Source organism: Anomalospiza imberbis, chromosome 1, assembly GCF_031753505.1.
Source record: "Anomalospiza imberbis isolate Cuckoo-Finch-1a 21T00152 chromosome 1, ASM3175350v1, whole genome shotgun sequence".
NCBI lineage: Eukaryota > Metazoa > Chordata > Aves > Passeriformes > Viduidae > Anomalospiza > Anomalospiza imberbis.
The window spans coordinates 33,768,202-33,782,263 of NC_089681.1; the positions used below are offsets into that span (position 1 = coordinate 33,768,202).

General features: G+C 38.4%; 1 protein-coding gene across 4 annotated transcripts in view; it reads right to left on the minus strand.

Moving 5' to 3' along the window:
* Positions 1-6,061: 6,061 nt before the first annotated feature.
* The window catches only part of SULF1 (sulfatase 1), a 63,766-nt gene continuing 55,765 nt past the window's right edge, over positions 6,062-14,062 (minus strand). For 2 of the 4 annotated variants that reach the window (XM_068187038.1, XM_068187047.1), the window contains one exon: positions 6,062-8,465. In XM_068187038.1, coding sequence (XP_068043139.1) covers positions 7,642-8,465 — 824 coding nt within the window. In that variant the 3' untranslated portion in view covers positions 6,062-7,641. Of the gene's footprint in view, positions 8,466-13,233; positions 13,764-14,062 lie in introns of those variants that run through there. The other 2 variants (XM_068187061.1, XM_068187057.1) reach the window with 2 other exon arrangements.

Here is a 14,062-nt window from a genome sequence, read left to right on the forward strand (position 1 = left end):
AGCAGAACACTTAAATATGTGGGTAAATTTATATATTTAAATAATGAACTTGAAAATAATGCACATATGTAACTATGGGACTGAATCCTGTCTGCATTCAAAAAGAAATTCCTTTATCCAAAGAATATTTCTATGCTGAGCATTTTCCCCATGGGTTCAATGATAATTGTAACCAGAATAGCACAAAGTAGCACTTGAGTATTCTTCTGTGGCATTCAGGTGTGGCTACTTACATATCCAGCAATTGAGGAAGGCCATTATTTTCAAATAGAATTCGAATTCAAAATATTTTGTGAGAATGGGCTAAGATACATTCTCGCTCTTCCTGCCATTCACTTATTTTATGAATTTTTGTCTGAAAACCTATGTGTTACATGGGGAGATAGGTTAAATAAAGGCATCCTTCTGACCTTAGAGCCAATGAAATTGCTCAAGTAATGCTGTAGACTAGAATTGTGCCCTTTCACAGATTTTGAACCTAGAATTTCAGATGACAAATTGTCAGTATCCTGCACAAACGGAGCAGAGCATTGCCTGCTCAGTGGAACTTCAGAGAGCATGTTTGGGACAGGGGTCAGCACCTTCTGCACTGTTCTTGCAGGTTTTCCCCCAAAATGCCTGAATAATTGCTGCCTTACTACACTTTTCTGTGCATGTGATACCACAGCTCTTCATGTTGTTATATTGACATAAAATTGATGATGAATAGGTCCAAAGTGTCTTACTGCTATTTTGGAGCCAGATTCTTGGCTTCACTAGTCCAATGTTGAGGCTGAAGAACTAGACCATACCTAGTGTTGGAAGTTAACAAGCTGGTGCTTTAGCAAGTGTGTGTGAAGTAGGGAGTATCAAGCTTGTTTAGCTTTTATACTCTGTTCACTGGTTGTTACTACTATTTTTGGAGATTGAAGACAAAAAACTTCCTAAACAAGTTTATCTTTTTCTGTTTTCTCAATAATGTGTCTTTTACAATGGCTCAGGACATGCCATGCTGCATGCTTCAGAATCTGGGTTCCCCCACCTGAAGCCATCCAGCTGTGGTTGCTTTCCAGGGGCTTAAAACACCTGGTAATAGAGATTTACCAGGACTGCAGCCTGCATCATCATTGCTATGGACAGTGTTTGCTACTTATAAATTAAACCTGTAATCAACACATTTCAGGTTCTTCACATACTGGACTTGATTATTTGGACATTTTCATCACTTCAGAGTGCTTAGAAAATAGGCAGTCAACATCATGGTGGTAGATATATTCTTTGGTAGGGAATTACAGCTTTCTTATTTTTTCTTTTAACATCTTGTTTGACAAATAATTAAACAAGATTGCATGTAAAAATTGTCACAGAGTAGAGATGTGGAGCCTTCAGTGTGAGGACAGGATATGGCCAGATTCATATGATTAGTCTCCTTTACACTGAATATCACTAATACATGCTACTTTGTGGACAAAGGTCTGAAAGCCTACCTGATCCTCAGGAAGGAAATTTTTCCTATATTTTCCTCATAATTTATTGCGTACATTAAGGAGGAAAGTTAGCACTACCCATGTCCTGTGGCCATATTCATTGCATTAAACTGCAGTTAATAATTTTAGCAGTTGCCCCTCCAGTCCTTCAGCTCAGCTATCTTTTTTGTTAATACAGCCTGTTAAACACAGAGGTAGCTTTGCAATGTCAAAGTTGCTCCAAAGTTTTCTTGACTTCAAGTGTTACAGAATAGGTGCTTATTCATCCAGGTTCCATTCTACTCTTTTAATTATTGCATTATCCATTGTGTGTATTGTATTTATAAATTTGTTTTCAATCTCAAACCAGTTGTCACAATGTTATCCTGTAACATGTTTTGTTCATTATATAGAATAGGTGAAATGCTTTGGAATTAATGAAGGGCTACAAAAAGCATCCAAAATGTTTTCACCTTGAGGAAGGGTGAGACAGCTTGATAATCTCTGGACAATAGACTAAACAACACTGTGGTGCTAATAGGTACAGAAGTATTTAATGATATATTTACTATCACTTAAATAACATATTCAAGGCATGTCAGTGATGCAACTGCATGTGTTTCTGTTCCTAAAGTCTGGACTGCTCCAACAAAGACAGTGTTTGGAATTCCTGGTGGGCCAATTCCTACCTAGCTGTCCTGTGGGTAAGTAATTTCAGGAGTCTGTGTAGGATTTGGCCCAGCACTATTAGGTAAAGTAAAAGCTACACAGACCACAGAAGTCTCATGTGCGTAGAATGTATTCAGCCTGATGTAGCATGTTACTTTATTTAGTTGCTTTGCTTAAGCAGGGGCTAAAAATAAATTCTGTAGTAATGATAAGAAACACTGGGCTAAATTCTGGAACCACTTAACCAAGCAATATTAGCAAGCATTTGAATTAAAATGAGGATTGAAATCTGAAATATGAATGTTCTTTCATGGAATACCAGGAAGAGAGGGGTAGAATAAGAGCAAATTCTATCTCTAGAAATGGAAAAAGGCCAAATCTGGTTGACTTTAAAGTGAGCTATGATTTACAAGAGGGACGTTTGGTTTTAAAATCTTGAAGAAAAAATTTCCCTTTTGAATTCTGAACCATAATTTTTTGTCTTATTGTGCCTGGGCTGCTCATGCAGGGCAGGTGTCTGTATTCCAAATAGTACTGAAAGCACTAATAGCACTAATCACACTTCTGACCGACAGGCCAGAAAATTTGCTTCTGTAGCAAATTCCATATTTGAAAACCTGGAGGGAAATTTCCAAACAAAACAAAAAAAAATGTACAAAATGATCCAAAGCTGAGTTTCAGTAAAAAAATGGAAAATTTTCTGTCAGTGAGATCCACAGTTGAGTGGAGGCTTTCCTGGAAGAAAACCTGCTCTTTTCACCAGCTGAGCACATGGGAGTTTGGCTCCTGGCTGCAGTACATGCCTCTACCAAACGATTTGTGCAGAACAGCAACAGTCTTGGTAGCATTGTAGGAGCATGGAGTGGGCACACTGCCTGTAACTGTTTAGTTTTTAAAAAAATCATTATTGAGCAAATGTGTAGAGTATTAAGGAAATTTGTAGAGTATGTCTGATGGTATGAGTGTGTGGGTGCTGTGCTGTGGTAAAAAGAGAATTGGTTTATGCTGGGTATTTTTGCATACTTTAGGCTCCTGTATGGTTTTGGTTTTTCCTTTTTCTTTTTTTTTTTTTTAATTTATATTTATTTCTCATCAGAGCTTAGAGTAATTTTAAAGTTATATAACCCATGATTTAATGAAACCTACTGTCAGCATCTGTTGTAAACATGTGTTTACAAAACAAACACTTGAATACTTGATACTTGGAAATAAAAAATAGCATATCATGTGTGTTGACTGGGTCCAGATCCTCTCTGATTTCAAAGTAAGACTTGCATGTTTTCATTTCCAATACATATAACCACACAACAAGTCATCTTTCAGATCCCTTGCACATTACCAGTGTCCAAGACCAGAGCGGTTAAACCAAGGAAAGTGGATGAAATTAGATTTGTAGCACATCCCGGGTGCCGCTGCCGGTGAAGCCGGAATGGGTGCGGCAGCGCGGGCAGCGCAGGAGGGGCGCAGGCTCAAGGAGAGGCGCAGGCTCAAGGAGAGGCGCTTGTGGCGTGGCTCTGCACCGACACCTGCTGCCCGAGCGGCTGTGACACACTCCAGGCAGTCCCAGGCAGCTCAGGCTGGCACTGAATCCCCTCAGGTGCGACTCATCATTTCTGAAATGACTCTCTGGCTTGTACCCTATTTACTGCACATCGGTTCTCTCTGAAAAATGATGTCAGACCACACCAACAGGATTGAGTTTTGCTGAAACTAAAGGAAGAAGTTTCTTACAACATCACACGTACCCAGGCACCCACGGCTGCTCAGGGCTCAAGTCTGGTCCTGGGCAGATCTTCCTTGGACAAGGCTGTTGCACCTCTTGGGTTCTCAGCCCTGACTGTTTTACACAGATCCTTTCTGACTGTGCTTGTGTGACTTCAGTGTAGAGAGCTGCAAGCATCTCAAGGGATTTTGGCTGGGAGAGTGGTGGTGGTTTGTGCTCAGACCTGCACTCTAAAGTACCTTCCCTCAACTGTCACAAAAACCTACGGGTGGCTGAACTCCAGAATAATGCTCTGATCTGAATGTTTGCTTCTTTCTTTGTGGGTTCTTGGGTTCTTTTTTTGATTTTTAAAGCCACTTCTGACCCAAGCCACTTTGTGATTCTATGTCTAGTTCTGGAACTGAAGCACTACACATCTTTGCTCTTTTGCAGGGCTTTCAGTTGCTAGGCAGTCTCAGAAAGTGTTTCACACTGTCCAAGGACGTGAGGTTAATATGGCTGCCTTACCTTAAATTCCAGATGAAACTTTTTGCATAACACTGCTACCTCCCAAAGATGTGCGAGATTTAAAGTTCTTCTGCCCATCTCCAGGGGCCCTTCAGAAAGTCATGAACTATGTCCTGCCTTTCAGAATAGACACATCTCTACTGCTCTGCAGGTCACAAAAAGCTACAAAGGTCATCCTCTTGGCCCTCCCCCATGTGAGGAGCACTTGCCAGATTTAGGCACTTGCATCGTTCCTGAGCCTGCAACTGCCTGTAAAAGCTTCCTGACAATCCCACCATGCACTGCTCATGGACTTGACTGCCTCAGCTATGGGACAAGAAGTACTGTGCAAAAAGAAATACAAAAATTGGGACAGCAACACACTGCTTAGGCTGCATACTTAGAAATACGAGAGATTTTTGCCTCTAACTTGGTTTAGTTTTGTATTTGCTGCATGTTTCCAAGACAGCAAGGATCAGAGCTCATTGCTGTCTGTACCTCTTGCCTACAAAATCAGTGTCCTTTATAGTTTCTTTCCTCCACACTCCTATAAGAAACCTGTTAAAATGTCTCCCACCTGGTTTAGAAGGTAGAGCAGTGTTTAGCTGATAGTTTAGATGACAGAGTACTGTCCTAGACAAAGGAAGGTAGACAACTTTCAAACTAATAAGATGCTCTTTCTTCCATTTCCTGAATGAGTACTTTAAGCTCTCAGGTAAGGAGGAAGGACAAGAGGGGTGAATCGATGGACCACACTGTTGCACAATTCCCTTCTCTATCTCTGCCCCAGCATTAAGAGAGAAAGTACCTTGCTTGGTTCTTTCAAAGAACTGTACTTCCAAAGAATGTAGGGCACATTGTTGGCACTGGATAATTCCCTGCTCAGAAGTACAAGAGCTGGTTGTGTGGGACCTTGCTTCAATTTGCCTTTGTCCTTCAAGTCCTCCCAAACTCACTGGCTCAGCCTGCTCTGCACCCTGCTTTGAGATACATCCTGTGCTTACTACTGTGCTTTCAGGGCAGACTTCTCCCAGGGCTCTACCTGACACTGCAGTGACTGCTTTTTGAGCACTTGGATTCATCCACTTTCCTGATCCCCGCAAACATCACCTGTAACTTCATGTCTGCAGGAGCATCAGAGTCCCAGGACCATGTAAAAGAAAGAAGAGTTCAAGAAGTACAGATTCAGAGGCTGAGATTAGGTATGAAGTACTCTTATTCACAGGCCATTGAACAAACATAGAGTTCATGTAAGAGAGAGTATACTTTGAAAGCTAAGTTCCTTTTTGTGCTGACTCTTGTACAAGCAGACACAAGTCCTGACTAGGGATCTGTGGTTCACTCTTAGTAAGCACTGCATGTCTGGTCTGCAGTAATGTGCTGTCACAGGGAGAGCTGTGCAGGGAGGAGAGAAAACAGCAGAGCAAGATACGGCTTCATGAAACATTTCATTACTCCTGGGAACTGCTGGTTGTGCAGCTCGGTGCATGGAGTTCAAGGAAGAAAGGACCGGATGAATTTGGAATTTAAAAAAATTAAAGTCACAGGATGTCTTAAACAAAAAATATACATTACTCACATTTCCAGGAATAATTTATACCTAAAAGAATGTTGTGTGTTATTTTTTACATGTCGCTTTTAATGTAGATGGATTCTTAAAGCTGAAACTGTTAACATATTTTTGAAATGAACCTTATTCAGGAGGAAAACTGCATCATGTGGACTTCTTTGAAGCAGGTAAAGTAAAACACTTTTTATTTCAAGAAATATTGCTTCTAGACTTTCCCGAAGCCAGAATTGTACTATAAAAGTATCACAGAAATATTATACAAGATTTAAAAACACAGTTTGTATCCTAGTAACTTGAAACCTATGTACAAATAGCATCATTCATGACCATAAATATTTGTTTCTATCAATCAGCCCATGACACATACATCAGATAAAGAACTAGTAATTTTAACATATTTACAGAGTCCATCAAAAAGACTGCTTCTTAAAATTATTAAAATCCTACTAAAAGAATCTCCTTTTTAAAAAGTTTCAACTTAAAATACAATGTAATGAATGTAAGTTTAACCTGCAGGGCTTGCAATAGCCAAAAAATATTCACTACACTAAATAACATGTAACAGGTAGGAAACACACCCGTGAGTTGGACACTGTGGAATTACGTCTGTTGGAGGTAATTCTCTTTTGTTGCTGTTGTGATAATTATTTAAAAATTTATAAAAAAGCGAGGGAAAATATTAAGCTTTGACTAATACAGATTTTAGAAGTAATTTTTGTATTATACTTCATATGATTTAATGTTTGGTAAAAATCAAGAGAAAAAATAGAATACAACAACAAAAACTATTACTGAAGTACTATTTTTTACTCTCATGTGCCTTTTTTGTCTAAAATATTGGAAACCTAACATGATTTTATCATTCCCTTTAATGCCTTTTCAAAACAGAAAAGGAATTTATGACTCAAAATTATAATAATGCTTTCAAGATATTGCTCAGAATAACAAAAATCAGATGGGGCAACAAAAACATTTAAGTACTGATGCAAACCTTTCTACCAGTATCAGAAAAAAAAAGTCAGAAAAATTAATGGAATTTTAATACTGACAATATCAACATATAAGGAAACAATCCAATTTAAACAAATCCTTCTACAGTTAACAATTATTAGCCATACCTTTCTGAGATTAAATTTAATAAAGTAACAAAATCATGCAATATTTTTGCTAAGATAATATTTGAAGAGTCTGTTTCCACAATCCATGGTGTTTACCTCTTTCAGGTCAGTCTGTTTATTGGTTTCACAATTTCATAAGACAGTGAGCAAACTAAGAACCTGTAAGGTATTAGAAGCATAAATGGTATGGCATACAGATTTTCAAAGTGCATTTTACTTGAAAGCATGGCGTTAAGAATTGCCAGTGGTTAAAATAATTGATGAAAAATACATTATGCAGGCATACTGGGTGAACTGAAACATTCAGTTATGGTGGGACCATTTGGAAATAGAGAAAGTGACTTGAACATCCTTTTGGAAGAAATTATTTTTAGCTTTCAGAGAATGTGCTACTGCATTTGAAAACTGACACTGTTTCTTTTAATGGAAAACTGGAAATCTTGCTTCCCAGTGTGAAGAATTACAGTCAAAGTATGTGCATGTGAAAAAAAAATGCACAGAGACAAATACTGAACTGGGCTCAATTTAGCTGCAAAATGTATCTACAATAAACATGGAATGTCAGTTGTCTTGATTTATTAGTTTGCTAATAAGAAAAAGGAGAACTTATTTAATGGTTTACAATTTGATCTAATCCAAGGAGAGTGGAGCTGAGGCACTGCCTTCTGCATTTAGGATTTGTGAACTTTCTCCTCCAAGACTCTGTTTGGCTTTTTTAAAGAAAGTTCCTTCTTCCTGGGTACTGGCAGGTGAATCCCTAATGGATATGTTTACGGTCTGACGAATGAAGGGTTCATCAGACCTCATGGGAAGATACATTTGGTCTTCAAATATATCTTCCACAGTGTCACTATCCTGATGAATGTCTTTTTGAGGAATGCTGATGGGCTGTAGCATGAAGCTATGCCGGGACTCCAACTCTATCAAACCGTTTCCACTGAAATCCATATCAAAACGATCCGATTCTTTATCCTCCATCCATTTTTCAGCTGGATGACTATTTCTCCAGTGTGCATCATTCAAACTACTTTTCTCAGGAATATCATTGTTTAATTCAAGTTTCCTCTCCTGACTTAAATTCACCGTGCTCAAAGCAAGGGCTGCAAAGTCTGTTGGCACAATAAGCTGCAACTCTTCTGCAGTCAGGCCGCTGGACTCTTCAGCAGAAGTCATTTCCACCAAGGTGAATGGCGTGGATGATTCGTCCCTGTCCCCATTGCTCTGACCAGTGTTGTCCTTGTCTGGTTTATTTTGCTGGTAGTAACTGTTCAGCAGTGCAAACATTCTATCTACATCCTTCAAGTAATTAGTCCAGTCAGCCAGACTAAGTCTAAAGTTGTGTCTGTATTCATATACACTTTCATTCACACTGTACAAGTCTTCCAGTCCTTGCCAGTCAATGTCGCCAGTGAAAATGGGCAGCTTAGCCTTCCCATCCATCCCATAATTGTCCTCTGTTGAGAGAAAGAATAAAGCCTACTGGTGAACACTATTAAAGGTGCAAGCAAAGCTTCCATGTGTGTTTCTACTTCAACTGGCTTGAAAGCACCACTGTTCATAAAGTAGGTAGCTCAAAGTGTAAGACACTCCACCTCTTCTGTCATCAGAAGAATGATTCTGTGCTTGGGTATGTTCACAGCCCCTGCTAAACACACAGCAAGAACTCCCTGTCTCCTGCTACGTCCCTGGGCTGAGTAAAAAAAGAGCAAAATCTGGTCGAATGGGGCTTTGTGATGACATTCAGAGATAAGTCCTTCCTCTGATATTTCAAGGCAGGAAAAATGTTTCAATACACAAATAATCCATTTGCCTTTCTTGAGCACTCCAGCAAAACATGCAATAACCAAACAATGGTTAAGTATAAAAGAGGGGACTAACGCTGAAAGCCATTGGTGAACTTCAATGCCCACATGAATTTTGTTTCTGGATAGCTTAAAAATATGGTCTATAAACTAACTAGACACATTTTGTTTAGTAAATGTTAGCCAAAGGGGGTTTTAATCTATTTCATAACCATTCATTTTAGTTTACATGGAGCAATTAGGGGAAAAGAAAGCTGTAAAAAATTGGTGTGAATTAATTTATAGGACTGCACCACTGTGTAAAATAGTGTTTAAATATACACAGAGAATCTTCCTAAGGTTTTATTTTTAAAAAAAAAGCTTTCAAAGAAAATATCTAGCAGTCTTCTCAAATTATAAGTCTGAATAAAGTGTATAGATATGGGTCTATAAGCAACAACAGAACTGCATTTTTTTATTGATCACAGCCAGAAAATGCAAAGACACAAAAGAAACCCATTTCCAAAATATTTTAAAATTTGCTACAGTAACTATAGTGACTCAGATTATCACCTGTGATGTGAACTCTGTTTTATACTGAAAAGTAACACTGGACAGCAACATTTTATTGAATTCACTGGGCAGACTGAATTCACTGGAGAGATTTTATCAACAAGGTGGTCTGCAAGGAAAGACAAATCAAGCAATGCAAACGTTTGTCAGGAAAAGTGACAATTTTGCCCTTACAAATGATGTTGCAGGCAATCTTTAGTAATTAACTTACTGATTTATTCTCTTCGTGATAATTGTACAGGCAATAGGCTAGTAGCAATTACTTTAGAAGTTCAAATGGCTGCATTCCAACCATGTGAACTGAGCTCAATTCCTCATCTATATTGAGCCCTGCATCCCCACATTTGGCTCTTGGCATCTCCATTAATTTGTTTGTATTTTAAGTTGCCCATTCTCTTTATTCAAGTAGAACAGAAGATATAACATTTGTCTATCCTAGATTACATTCTTTGCTTCTTACTAGCTTGGGATTTCACAGTAAAAGAATTTCTCCAATATTTAGTCCATCATATGGAAAGTCAGAAAAATACCATTACGGTCAGAAAAAAACCTTGATATTTTCTTGCAATGTGGGGTCTTACTCTGCTCCACCAAAAGGAGACCACTTTCCTTATCTGAAAACACCTGAGCCTTTTCTCTTAGTTGGAAATATTTTGCAATATAAAATTTAAGTATTTTATTTTTTATTATCAATATCAAATATCAATATCAATATTAATATCAATATCAAATTCTAGAATTCTTTTTTTTTGCAAATATTTGACAAGTCTTCCTGATCCAGGAAGAAACAAAAGCTTTTTGAATTTGGTAGAACAGCTATGACAGAGCATCTTCTTTCTTTCCTGAAGCAGACAAGAGAAATGAAATGATGGCATGGCCACATGAGAGCCATCTTTGTAAGTCACATTATGGATAATTTGTTTCCTGAAACAAAAGATAATTAAATACCACAGAGATTTCAAGAAAGAAGATTTACTCTTCTGGTGCTTAGAGGCATAAAGGGCCCTAGAAAACATCATGGCAGGGGGCTGCTTTTGCAAGGAATTTAGTCACTAAACCCTTGAAGATATTAACCACACTGCAGATGCAACAATATTTAATTTTCTCTGTTATTATTTTTATTGGTAGGGTTTGTTTTGTTGTGTTTTTTTTTTTTTTTTCCTTTGCCAAGTCAGAGCCTGTATAGAAAAGCAAACTGTTGCAGGGACAGTCACGTGGGTGTTATGGCAGGAACTGGAACAGGAGAGATGCTGTTTGACTGGTAACAGGTTTGGGGACAGACCAGGGGACTGGGGGGCAAAGCAGGAGCTATAAAGGTGCATTTGGGGCCAGGAGGGCCTCTGCTGCCCATCCCCAGCAGGGGAACAGAGGCTTGAGCTGGGTGGCAGGTTGGGCAGTGGGGAAGTCTGGGGAGCAGTGAAGAAGAACAGGGCTTCTGAGGAGGCTCAGCAGCAGGGCAATGGGGCTGTGCTGCACAGGAGTGAGATCAGCAAGGAGTTTGCAGTGTTCCTACAAAATAGCTGAAAGTCTGAGTCAGAGCTACATGGTCCTTTACTCTGGATCTATTTTTTGCTCTCTAAATGTGGCACTGTTTCTGCAGTCTCAGAGAAGCTTCACAGCCGGGAAGGCACTGGGAATTGTTCCATGATCTTTGTGTCACACAGAGGAAAATAGCTTGTTTGAAGACAGAGATAACTTATATTCATATATGTTAAACAAACAGGGAAGCAAAGTCTCAAGGTCCTAGAGCTATTTTGGTTGACTGAGCAAATTACTTCACAGTTTAATTCCACAACTTGCAGTAAGCATGAAAAGTCTCCCACTGAAATTAAAGCAAACAGAGGGAAGAGGAGAGGAAAGAAGAGGTTTTTCCCCTGTAAGAAATTTTGTTACAAAGAAATATGAAATGGGAAAGTGCAGATGAGTTTCATTTGAGAAACAGCATGGCAGTAGTTTCCTTGATCAACATTTTGGAATTTCTCAGTTATGACATAGATCCAAAAGAGAAAAAAAATGTTGCTAGCAGTTCAAAGCAAAACTTGCTCTTTTTTTTTTTTTTTTTTTGGTTGTTGTTCTGTTGTTTGTTCATTTGTAGATCAAGCTTTAGTTAAGCTTTACTCTCCATTTATCCTACCCTGGCATCCTCTATAATGCCATCTGTGCCTGTTTTATTTCAAAACTAATAAGAGATTTGAATATGTCTCCTTTGAGACTAAAGACAGGTAGGTAAAATCATATCCTTGGTGGTTTTGAAAAACTTCAGACAAGTAGGAGAGGAGAGAGGAATGTGCAATTCACACATCCTGTTATCACCCTTGTCTGCAGAGCCCCACCACGTGGGTCACAGGGCAGAGGTGGTGCCAGTTCTTCCCTGCTGAAGCTCTCTGTCCCTTTGTGCAAAGCACACAGCATCATTCTGGCTATTTCCACATGGGCCTGTTGGCCCAGTGCTTTACTGCAGCACAGGCAGTGCTTTACTAACTCAGGGAATTTTGAACTGGAAACAGGTCTGAGTCAAGAACCTACATGATCTGAAGGAAGCCTAAGGAGCAGTTCAGATGACTTTTCATTGTCACTCAATTTGTTCTCTCCAGGCAGCAACAAAAGGATCCTCTACTAGATCATTGTTATGACTCCTGATAAATGGGATTTGTAAATTTTTGTTTTGTTTTGGTTGGTTGGTTTTGTTTTGTTTAAGAAGAGAAAAACATCCTACCAAGATGGCGCTTGAACCAAAATGTTGAATGTGTAAATTGAAAAGCTGTGTGTCTGCAATGTCACAACATTGCTTATGTTATATTATACTGCTGTTTATCACAGTAGCAAAATGTTTATGGTATGTTCTTTGGTATCAGAAGTTAAAATGTTTTTGTTGCTAAACAGTGTAGGAAGATATAATTAAAAAACATATCCTGTGTGCTCTACTATTTCATATAATCCTACAATTCAAAAATGCTATTTCTGTTAGAGCTGTAGTTAAAATGAGGAATGCTTACTTGCAAGGACTGCTTCTAATGAAAGACTTAAAAGCATAATTACAGGGATTGCTTTTTATCATTGTAGCAACCAGTTCACACCAGGCTGTAATGACCAATGCAAACAGTGGGATACAAACTAAAAAAAAGTTTATCATTTTCCTAGATCCCAAAACTACTCAGGTGAGAAAATACAAAACTATCTGCAAAAGAAAATCTATAGATGCAGATCTATACATTGAAATACATTAGCTTAATTGTTCTCTGACTTCTAGAAATTAATGAAAAAGTTTTTTTCAGAAGACTCTGTGAAAAAGGTTTTATGTAGACTTGTAGACCACTTGGACTCCCTTGTTTACTTTTCAAGTAAGCAGTGTGTATCAGCAGCTACTCCTCCAAAGTGTATAGAGGTGAAAATGTATAAAACTGATAAACTGTGAAAAGGAGTCCAGTCTAAATATGACACTCCACAGATGTTAATCTGTTTTTTACCCTGAGAACAATTACTGCTCAATGAATACCAAGGGCAGTACTCTTAAGACCTGCAGTTTTTTTAAGCTCTTCAGGTTTTGCTTTATGTTGGTCTGGTTTCTCCACCAGGAGACATAGAGCTCTGAATGATAAACATGTAGGTACAATAAGTATACTTTTAAACAGAAAAATATACTTTCAAAGAGATGTCTGTCATGTATTCCTCATGTTCAAGTGTTAGGTTTAAAAAACCTCACCTGGTACCTTTCCTCAGTTCAAATAATACAACCTTTTTAGGAAATTTTATTTCACGCTTGTCTGATCTGGTCCCAGCCCAAAGGAGCTTCATTTTTCTGCCACACTTAAATTGAACATCCTCCTGCTGGCTTCTGAGAACAGGCCGCTCATATTGAGCACTGCTTTTGCTTAAAGTGGTATCTGCCAACATTTCCAAAAGCCAGTGAGAAGATTTTGCTTTGCTTCCATAGGTTTGACTAGGTTCTTTGTACTTCAGAAAGCCTTCTAAGCATACTTAGTTTACATTTAAAAAGCAGTTGTGAAGACCTACTAAATAAAACCAGAAAAACACCTCCGACCCATTCAAAATCAACATGATAACACAAGAGCAACCCAAAAGAGGTGATTCTTCCTGTATAATTTTCCTTGGGCAAACATCTAAGGAGTACAGGCATGAAATATGAACTCTATGAGGTCTTGCTACGACAATGAGCTACATTAAATGCAGAATGGTAGATCTAAAAAACAATGGCCAAGTTCAGTGTAGGGTAGTTAGAAAATGCATGCATCAAAAGCTACGCTGTGTGCAACATGGCAGGATACAGACATTAGTTGAAATGGACTGGAGACATGCAATTATTTGGAAAGAAGCTGCTGAGGAGAATAAAAAAGTGTGGATACCTGTGTGGATCATAGCTTCCTCCATCTTTATTTCCTGATATAGGAAAATACAAGAGTAACTTTTGTTAGTGTTTAGAACTTGTAAAACCATTCAAAATGTAGTTTTCCATGCACAGCATCTAATTCCTAAAAAGAAACGTACTGTGTTAAATAAAGACAGAGCTGCAGTCCAACAAAGATTTCCTGGAAGTTTTACATAAAAGAACTGAAAACCCACAGGTTTTCAAAAATAATAAAACCCCCAAACAATTAGATATTGTAAAAAAGAGAAACATTTGTAGATGTAGAAAGAGATACAAAGAGGCAACACCACAAATTATACAGAATGGAGCA